General features: G+C 37.6%; 1 protein-coding gene across 2 annotated transcripts in view; it reads right to left on the minus strand.

Annotated features, from left to right (window-relative positions):
* The window catches only part of LOC124372215 (ras-related protein Rab-8A), a 31,995-nt gene extending 29,386 nt beyond the window's left edge, over positions 1-2,609 (minus strand). For both annotated transcript variants that reach the window (XM_046830592.1, XM_046830586.1), the window contains exon 1: positions 2,416-2,609. In XM_046830592.1, the coding sequence (XP_046686548.1) occupies positions 2,416-2,539 (124 nt within the window). In that variant the 5' untranslated portion in view covers positions 2,540-2,609. The remainder of the gene's footprint in view (positions 1-2,415) is intronic.
* Between the last annotated feature and the right edge of the window lie 8,861 nt (positions 2,610-11,470).

Here is an 11,470-nt window from a genome sequence, read left to right on the forward strand (position 1 = left end):
AAATCAGTAAACTATGTTTTGAGATCTGCAATTTGATCTCTTCCTCAGGTGAAAAACTAACCTAAGATATAACTACAATCTAGTTTAAAATTTAAACAAATCATACCAGAGCTATAATCTAGGTTAAAATAAACAAACCATTCCAGAGCGTTGTGAACCTAATAAGTCAGAAATCACAACCACCATGTTGGCTGTCAACTACACTAACTCTAAAACATGCACTTGATAAAAACAGAACACATCACTAGGCCTAATTATTAAAACTGAACTACAGAATACAGGATACAATATGTCTGCATTCACAGACGAACTACACAGGCCAATAGTAAATGGTAATTGTCATGGCAGGAACAAGATAATGGCAAAAAGGAAGGAACTGGAGTGGGCCTAACATTTTGGACATCCAGGTGTGTAAAAAACTGAATTTTTTCAAATTTTCTGATTGCACGGTGTTTTGTTTTCAACAGCAAATGTGTTAAATAATAAAGATATAATATCAACAAAACAAACATAGGATATTAAGAAAAACCAAGTTTACCATCTTTCAGTTTTGTTTCACTTAGTTTTCTACACTTAAATACAATTTTTATTTTTACCACTTTTGTGATAAATTATTCTCTTATCAACCAATCAACTAAATCAAATACTCTACCCAAATAACATTTGGGGTTTTTTATAAATTTTTATCTCAAAAAGTTTATATTTTATAAAAGTTCATTCAAGATTAGACTACCAGTAACAGCCACACTAAATAAAGAATAAAGAATAAAGAATAAAGAATTTTATTTTCCTAAATTTCAACAGTTAACAAAATGTACACTTTTATCTCAACATTTAATAATTCTCTTGTCAGGCTGACCATTATTTTATTACTTAACTTAGTAGTTTTGCATTGAAAACAGCCTTAACTATTACAATATACAGTATGTACATATTACAGTAGGTAATATTGACACAAGAAGGAAATTTAAGAAAATCTAGGGCCTCTAAGGCAAGCCTGTTCAGAGGTTCCTTTACAGTACTTACAAAAAAACAATAGCACTCAGAAAAAATTATTTTTTAAGAAAATTTACAAAGATGGTCTCAAAAAAACAAACATGTTGTGCCTTAGCAAAAAATTTATCCACAGTTAACAAAATAAACAAATGCAACTTACAACAAGAGAAAATAACAACACCTGACTTCCCGTACCACCATCCACAAGGAAGCAGAACATAGACTACAGATACATAATAAAAACAAAAATATTGACTTCACAACTATATTAACAATAAATAAATATTTACATACAAATATTAACCATACATTACTGATAAACACTGATCATCTGAATAAGTAAGCTATTGTATAATATTAAACAAAAACTCAATATCTTCCAAATGAAAGAGCCATGATTTTAGTCTATTCAAAAAAAATATAAAAAAAAATATGACTTACATTAAATTTTGTTTAACAAGAACTAATGCCAAAGAAATATAACCATAAAAAAATAATATTCTACTAAATATAATTAAATAATAAAGTTAAAACAACAAAGTAATATTTACTTAACAATAAATTGTGTAGTTAGTAGGCTACTTGATTACAGCTGATTTCACACGGAAACATGTACCAAATGGTACTACTGAAAATGTGTTTTAAATTTAGTTCAAATTTTATTAGAAAGATCAACTTGTTATGATCATTTTTACATAGCACTTATAAGGTTCATTACATTTTATATTTAAAAACAATTAGCCTAATTTGCGAACTTTCATATACACAGACATTGTAAATTTATATAGATATTTTTGACACCATATATACAGACATTGGGATCCAAATGTTAACAGTTTAACACTTTGTAATTTGTTGTGGAAATGAAAATGTACTGTTACAGGGATATCATTCTGATATTGGTGAAGAAAATAAAAACTCATAGACAAAATCCAGTAGACATAAGTTAAGCTGGATATTTAAAAGGCTTTAGGTCTAGTTTTTAACTCTTCATTAACACAAAAACATAAATTTTTAAAAACATATATAACCAAGTTTTACAGAATTACAATGTATAGGCCTCATTTATACAAAATCTGTAATGCTAGACACACCGACGAAAATTAGTTATCAATTGGTTAATTATTTAGTTGAGTTCATTTAGTCAATTAGTTGGATTTTATTTAGTTTAGTATGGTTTTGGGTTTAGAGACCTTGGGCTGAATTGAGAAGTTTATATATACTTGCCTAGGTTAACTAAACAGTTTATTGTTGGACATATAATTATGTATATACAAACTTAATAATTTGTGTAATTAAATGGAAACAGAATACATGCAAGAAAACCTTTACACATTTGTATTGGGTCTAATACACTTATCTAGGCTAAAGGAGTTCAGAAGCATTAAGGTTAAAAAACTACGCCCAAGCTTTACTTACCTATTGTTGATATAAAAGTTGTGTTAAAGGCATCCTCTGAAAATCTAAATAAAACACACGTTTTTCCAACTCCTGAATCTCCAATAAGTAATAGTTTAAATAAATAATCGTAGGATTTAGCCATTTTGTGAATAATATGTTCCAAATAATTTGTCACAACTAGATGACTGCCATTCCTCTATTCCAGATTATGGACTATGGTTAAGTCGAGTACAATGTCACTTTGATTGGCTTGGCTGCTGTTTTAAATTTACTATATTAATGTACAATTTAGTTCGCAGTCCGTGGTATTTTAATTGCAGCTATCACTTTTGTCATAAAAGAATTTCCTTCTTCCAACTTAATTAGAAATCTTGAGAAAGGTGTAATTAAACCACTACTGTTGAATTATATAGTTATTATTTAACTTTAATTTATTACTATGAATCAACAGTAAATATTGGATGTATGCGAGTTGAAAATAAAGACATCCCTCTTAGTTTATTTATTTATTTATCAACTGTTCCACCATTTTTACATTAAAGTACTTATTTGCTATATATTAACATTTCAAGACAGCTTAAATATCTTACAAAAATTAAATAAAACAATGCAACAGTAATAGTTAGATGATAATGAGTAGCACTTATTCAGAGAGTAAACTATCATAGCAACAGGTGACCAAATATTTAAAAATAATACATGGTTATATAAAATACTTAGTCTGCAATAACAATCATATACAACTAGAAAGCAACAATGAGAACAATAATAATAATAATAATAACAACAATAACAAAGCTAACAGATAACAAGATGACAGTTTAAGCGTAACAATGAGAAAATGCAACAAGTAATTAGTGAGGATAAAGAGTATAGAAACATGTCTGTATAAAATATTACAAACTTAACAAAGCAACTATAACAAAGATTGTATAAGTAATAATTAACAACAAAAATAACAAAAATAAATAATTACAGTGAATTGAAAACATAAAGCTATGAGGATATAGGATAATAAATTGCTGGTAAGAAAGAGGATTTGGCATTTGGGAATGTAAAGGTAAAGCATGCGTTGATGTAGTGGTTCTTTATAGTTATGATCATCATCTCCCCTCCTGTGCACAATGCAAGTTATACTTCCTTCGCAGTGACTGTGCGCTTTCAGCAAAGAGATCAATATATGTTGCCTCACTTCCCAGTTTTAGGAGTCTAGCCATTCCATGGTTTGCAGAGTAGTTTGTGGGCTTGTATCTCCTTAGAAAAATTGACCTCGATCTTGTTCCTCTTGGTGTATAAATGTCAATGTCTGATAGCAATGAGGGACAATCCAGGACGCAATTTACCAGTTTGTACAAGAAGAGAAGATCAATGTATTTCCTTCTCTCGTGCAGAGGCTGCAAACCAAAGAGACTGCCCACCTCCGCAATCGGTGTGTTCAGATAGTCATATCCAAGCCTCACTCCAAGCAATCTAATAAGGCGCACTTGTATCCTTTCGATTCTTTCGATATGGCCAATCTGATAAGGAGACCAGATGGTTGAACAATACTCCAACAGGGGGCGCACAAGAGCCTTGTACAGGGTGACTAATGTGTGAGGTGATCGGAAGTCTCTACTGGCTCTAGTCATGAATCCAAGCAGAGCAGACGCCTTATTGGAGATATGAATTAGGTGTTCTTCAGGGTTTAAGAAAGGTGTCATTATAACTCCCAAATCTCTAATCTTCTCAACTGATTTGATGGTAGATTGGTCGATGCAATAACCGAAAGCCATGGGTGTACTGTTACGAATGTACGTGATTTGGAAGCACTTTGAGACATTTAATTCCATAGCATTGGCTCTGTACCACTGATTAACGGCGTCGAGGGAGCGCTGAAGGTCCTCTTGATCCTGAAGAGATGTCACCCTCCTGAAAACCTTGATGTCATCGGCAAACAGTAGACACTCAGATGTTATTTTTGTGGCTATATCATTAATAAAAAAGGTAAAAAGCAAAGGCCCCAAATGCGACCCCTGAGGTACACCAGATGGTGCAGGGAAGGGCCTAGACAGACCACTATCACACCTGACGATCAAAAAGCGTTCCCTCAAGTAACTCTTCAGCCATAGGAGTAGCGAGCCACAGACCCCATAACCCTCAAGTTTGTCTATTAGTAGGCTATGGTTAAACTGATTAAAAGCCTTGCTAAAATCAAGGTAAACACAATCAACCTGTGAAGAATCCAGAAAACTCATCATCATATACTCCTGGAGCATCAAAAGTTTTGTAGTGGTAGATCGGCCCTTCAGAAACCCATGATGCTCCAGACAAATTTGGGTTTTCAAATTGAAGTATAAATAATCGAGGATTAAACTTTCAAAGACCTTGGCCAAAGAAGATTGAATTGCTATGGGGCGGTAATTTCGCACATCACCTCGGTTTCCAGACTTGAATATAGGAACCACATAGCTTTGCTTTAATACAGAAGGAAAACCCCCCGATGTGAGAAGCCGCTCAAAAAGAACAGACAGATGAATTGAAATGATCAGTGCACAATACATTAAGACACTTGGAGGGATATTATCAGGTCCTGCACTTTTTAACACGTCTAGTGAGTTTAGCTTAATATATACATTAGAGGCTGTTATTGGGCAGCAAGAAAAAGATTGATTTACACCAAAATCAAATATAGGGGCATTCACCACATTATCACCGTAAACGGATGCGAAGTATTGGGCGAAGAGCTGACATTTACTAAAGGGCTCGCCTTCCTCTCTTCCATCAAGTTTTAACTGTTCAGGTAAACCATGAGAGCTCTTGAGACCCTCAACATGTGACCAGAAGGACTTTATATTTATGGGTATGCTGTTTTCAACCCTGTTGATATAATCATTGTAGCATTGACGGGTAAGGTCCTTGCACTCTCTCCGTATCTCTCTGACATCCACAAGCGCAACTGGAGACCGTGACAACTTATATGTCTTGTGTATTATTTTCTTTTTAATAACAAGCTGTTTAAGCTCATTTGAAAACCATACAGGAAATCGTGCTTTATCGATCCTTTTGATTGGTGTGCTGGCCATGATCAAAGATTTAAGGTGATCACAAAAGGTGTCGAATGCACCTTAAGTCCCCCTGCCTTGGGTAGCTAATCGCCTGAAGGCCTCTGTATACTGCATCCATATCGCATCTGCGAAAGTCCAGTGTTTCACTTCTCTTCTTAACTGTTGTTAAAAGAGGGACTTCGACCATAAAAGCCAAAGCCGGATGGTGTCTATCTTCTTCCAACAATATATCATGTGCTCGGACTGTCTCAGAGTTTTTGTAAGATGTAAAAACCAGATCAAGGCACACCCCTCTAAAATTTCGAATTAAATTAACTTCCTTTAAATTGTAGGTAAAAGAAAGCTCAAAGAGGCAGCGAGAAGAGCTTGATACTACAGTGGCGTCAAAATTTACCCAATCCGTATCAGGCTAATTAAAGTCACCCATTAATATTACCTCAACTGGTGAACGCAAGGAACCAAGGACCTCGTCCACAGCATCATTAAAATATGAATAGATCAGTGTGGGTTGACCAGGTGGTATGTAAGCAGCACAAAGAAGTATTGTAGATACAGAAAACTTACAGAGAATAAAAAGACATTCAATGGCATCAATACTAGTGGGAATCCTGGCACAAGAAATACCGTTTCGAATGGCAACAAAAACTCCTCCTCTACTTATTTTATTGCTAGTGAGTTGAGATCTGTCACATCTAAAAATATTGTAACCTGTGAGACCAAGTTCGGCATCATAAATATCAGGTGTTAGATTTGTTTCAACAAGCAATATGCCATCATAAGGTGAGGAGGTTATTGCCTGAGATAGAGAAGTTAGTTTACTTCTTAAACCATTTACATTTTCAAAATACAGAGAAACACACACAGGGGAACCGTTGAATCTTACACGTTTTTTGAATTCTTGACAGTTTTCGGAACATTGTTAATATATTTTAAGGTCAGATTTGCTTCACCCTGGGCTTTCCTGTTCTCCAGTTCAGCAATCACAGCCTTTAGATGTTTCTGCTCCTGGGGGTACGGTCCCTGGCGATCTTGACAGTAGAGAATACTTGACCCAACTTCAACACTGCATCGGTAGAAAAATTTGCAAAGATCCGTCGAGCATCCTCAACACTTTCTAGAATCACCTTTAAAGGCCTGGATTTACTATCCGTCTTTCTGCCAACTCTGTAAGTTTTTACACTTTCATTGCTGAAACTTGGATAAGCCAATTTAAACATATTTGTGACATGTTCAACGTCATGCCCAATTCTCCGTTTCACATCCTGACTATTAGATTCTGGTAGACCATAGACCATTACGTTAGCAGAACGTCGAGAGCGCTCATTTATTTCCTCCATAACATCTTCTATAGCTATGTTTGCTTTAGGATTTCCACCAACAATTTTCTCAAGGGTGCATATCTTCGCCTCGTTATTTAATACACGGCTCTCAAGAGATGCAAGGTTCTTATTCAAATTGTCAACCTGAACTATGATTTGATCAATTTTGGAGGGAAGCGGGGTAAGTGTATCAATTTTATCTGTGAGATTAACGATTCTTTCATTTAACTGAGCTAACTGATTTATTAGCATATTCAAGGGCTGCTTTGTGCTGTTTATACAATCATCACGCCCACAAGACCATTTCTTCCTATCATTACTTGCAAATTTGGCGTACTCATTTGGAGATAACTTAACGCACGTAGCGTGAAACCGTCTGTCACATGGCCCATCACATCTAATGCCCTTGTCATCATCTGTGACTATTATAAAACAAATAGGACATACCTCTAAGCAAGACATTTTTGTAGTATAACATGCAATACCAGGGAAAAGAAAGGATTTCAGAGACAGGTATATGTAAGATGCACGTTTATATAAAAAATAATAAACTTATGAATGTATATATTTACTGTAACCCTTAGCCTACTATTAATTTCCTATATTACAAAAATCAACAACCAATTTCGAACTTAAAAAATAGGCAACAGTGAAATGATCAACACATAAATACACTTTATATAGTTTCAGTACAGTAATCAAATCCCAATATCTAGAAGGCCGTGGACTCTGACAGGCGCAGCCCCACCGCTGGTATATGTCGAAAATGATTTAAGAGTTTTTTACAGCTGTTGATATTAGTTGTTAAATCCACGACAAACAAGTTGGAGTTGTTCAAAAGTTGAAAGTTACTGCTAAAGATACGTCTGAGGCACATTTCTCCACTACGAAAAGAGAGTCTTCATTGACAGTTATTAAGAATTCTGCTGTTTCTTTCTTCAGATTTTTAAAATCACAAGCTACTCTGAAGTCTAATGGAAATGAAGTGCAGAAGAGAGGTTTAATATTTAATCAGTAATCCAGTTACAATAGTGATAAAAGCCTAAACCCCTTTAATTTTGCAATTACTGCATTGTTCTTCTCTAGCGGGTCAAAACGAGCGAAGATGTCGTTTGCATTTGCAAATATAACACTTGTTTTTATTAATTTGTATTCCGACACATAAATCGCTTATTTGACTAGACTTATAGGTACTGGAGATTTACTTAGTCTCAAATAAAGACTTATTATTACTCGTTCCAGCACATGAACTTAATAACGAAGTATAGCACCTGAAAATTACACGAAAAAAATCACTCAATATGGGAGACAGATTTTTTAGCATAACCTTCGTCCTGTGTGTGTGTGTGTGTGTGTGTGTGTGTGTGTGTGTGTGTGTGTGTGTGTGTGTGTGTGCGTGTGTGTGCGCGCGCGCGCGCGCGCTGATCAGTTTCCTCCAGAATGAGCCTAGTTTCTTCAAGTAAACGCTAACAAATATGATTTGAACAATATTCCCTTAATGAATACATAATGTAAACATTCATCACGATGCTGATTGATATAGAGGCTGTAAAACTACAGTATATAGATTTTTAATGTTTGGATGTAATACAACATACCAATGCATTCTCCCGATTGCTATTTTCTTATGGCCAGCAGAGCACCCAAAAGAAAATTATTGCAGCAGAAAGCAAGAAAGCAGTATTTTATCGATGGATTATATTTCTAAATTAAACAGTATATTTTGCCAAATATCACTTGGCCGTTTGCAATTGTTCAAAAATCATTCTCTCCATACACTTATTTTATAAGATTATCTGAAACTTTTTGTACTCTTGATTGGGATAGCCCACGACGAGCTTTATCATCAGGAATGAGGTCATATGGCGATTGTCGTCTTAGTAGTATTTTCCTGTCGCTTCTTTGGCGGGCATTAGGAAGGATAATAGAACTTTGATATTCTTTTAACTAACTCATAGACGTTATCCTTTTGTCACCGTCAATACATTTAATTTTTGACCGTAGAACCAGCAAAACAATATAAAAAGAGAATTTTTATGCTCAGATTGTCTTATGGTTTTCGAACCTGTAGATTGCAAGTACAAACAATGATTGTTACTGACGCATCACGTCATCAGCGTTGTCTTGAAGACTTTAGAGAGACTGGTTGAGAGATGTTTAAGAAAAGAATCCTATAGCCCCTCTTATTAATAGAACTTGCATATCAGGCTGGCATGTTCTGTGACACTGCCTTGCACAAGTGTTTTTTCCCCTTGGGGCGGCCTACTGCCATGCACTTAAGCATCAAGGGCTTTTTGCGCACCCCGGAAACAAACCAGTCTAAAACTTCAGCAGTTCAACAAACCGCCGAAAACAACGGGGTGAGACCGGTTTGCTTGCAGTGGGGGTTGGATATTCTCCTTCCCCAGCTGTGCAGACTGTTCAGAACCTTCGTGGCTCTCAGGTACATCCCACTATCCTGGAGAGTGTCCAGAGTGGTGTTCATACCGAAGCAGGGGAGGGCGGGCATGGATCGGCCGAAGTCTTTCAGGCCGATATGCCTGTCCTCCTTCCTTCTCAAAACCATGGAAAATGGTTGCCAGGTTTGTTTGGGAGGGAGCTCTTTTGGAGCGACCTCTACATCCTAACCAGCATGCCTACACTCCAGGAAGGTCATGCGACTCGGCCCTGCATCAATTGGTATGCAGGATTGAGAAGAAGCTGGCGGCAAAAGAGGTATCCATAGGAGTCTTTCTAGACATTGAAGGAGCCTTTGACAACACAGCCACTCAGGCGATTATCAATGCGGTCTCAAGACGTGGTGTTGATGGTCAGGTGTGTGACTGGATAGGGGCCTTGCTCACGGACAGGGTTGTTGTTACAACCCTCATAGGAGCAAGTGTTAGTGCGAAGACTACGAGGGGCTGTCCGCAGGGCGGCGTCCTCTCTCCTCTTCTGTGGAACCTGGTTGTGGATGACCTGCTAAATTCTTTGAATAGCAGCGGTGTCTTTGCACAAGGGTACGCAGATGATATTGTGATTCTTGTGAGCGGCAAGTTCGACACAACAATCACAGAACTGACCAATGCTGCTCTGAACATGGGGGGAAATTGGTGTGATGAGGTTGGCCTCACTGTCAACCCCACCAAGGCTGCTGTAGTTACCTTTACCAGGAGGCGACAGATGGACGGCATTGGTCCCTTTCTATTCAAAGGCTCTCCCGTTGAGCTGAAGTCTGAGGTCAAGTACTTGGGCGTGATCCTAGATAGGGTTCTAAACTGGGGACCTCATCTAGAAAGGGTCATTGCCAGGGGGAAGTGGTCTCTAATACAATGCAGACGTGTGATAGGTGGGCCCTGGGGACTGAAGCCGAGGCTCTCGTACTGGCTTTATGTTTCCGTTGTCAGACCTGCACAACTGTACGGAGCTGTCGTATGGTGGCCAAAAACGGAGGCCAAGACGGTGGTAACTCGTCTGGCGGGTATCCAAAGGATTCCTATGGTTTGGGTTTCCTATCAGGCCGTTTCCTCCCTTGCCAGAATCAACAATGTAACCGTTTGTTGGATTCTTGGTCATGAGGGGATTCTTGGGAACGAAAGAGCTGATGCCCTGTCCAACCAGGGCTCAGCGACAATTATGACGGGCCCTCAACCGTTCTGTGGTGTTCCAAGGTGTGAATCCTCTAGGGTTGTCTCGAAATGGATTCGCGCGGAGCATGAGAGAAGGTGGAGGTTGCATCCGGGTTTGAGAGTGAGTAGAATGGCATTACAGTCACCTTCCTCCAGGGTGGCTTCGGACCTTCTCTCATTAAACAGATCAATGTCTTCCAAGGTCATTGGTTTCACCACGGGGCATGGTCACCTGAGGAAGCATCTTCACAGAGTCGGCATCCTTCAGGAGGATCCGCTCTGTGGAAGGTGCACAAGTGTTACGTACAATTGAGGACAGCCTGGCTTCTAAGGAAATCGCATTATGTACTTTTCTTGATATTGAAGGGTCAATTGTAAATACGATGTACATGGCTTAGTGTAGTTGGATAAGGGGGCATAGCGCTGATACAGACATTATTTGCAAATGGGTTGATGCTATGCTTCGTTTCAGACGTATTGTATGCATGTTACATGAGTAAACTATGGTTATTGTCCCAGATAGGCCTGTCCTCAAGGAATATTTGTCACCTTTACTCTAGAATCTTGTATAATACATTGTTTTGGAATATGTGATGGGAGTGGGTATTTATGACTAGGGCTGTGCTAACGACATAGTTCTGGCGGTACAAGGAAATTACAGTAAGTCGGTCAAACATTTAAGGCTGACCCTAGATTGCAATCTAACATGGAACAACCACCTAAATACTTTTCTTCGCATGGCAAGATGGAGCCTTATGACGTCCAGAAGTTTTATTGCCACAAACTGGGCCATATGACCGTGCATGGCCCACTCGCTATATTATGCGATCGTAAGACCTCAAATAACCTTTGGCTCCCTAATTTGGTGAACAAAGGCAAAGCAAGCCACGGTTGGAGACAATCTTACTAAGTTATAAAGGCTATTGTTTCCTACTTAATAACACGAGGTATCAGGAGAAGACCTATCACTACACTTGAATTCTACCATTCGATTTATATTGAATGATGAAAGCATTTAAGTCCGTGTTTGTTGACCTTTTAATTTTTTCTTCATTCTCTATGATAAATACAATACTCTGCTTTGTTTTTCTGGTAGCATACG

Source organism: Homalodisca vitripennis, chromosome 1 (assembly GCF_021130785.1).
Source record: "Homalodisca vitripennis isolate AUS2020 chromosome 1, UT_GWSS_2.1, whole genome shotgun sequence".
NCBI lineage: Eukaryota > Metazoa > Arthropoda > Insecta > Hemiptera > Cicadellidae > Homalodisca > Homalodisca vitripennis.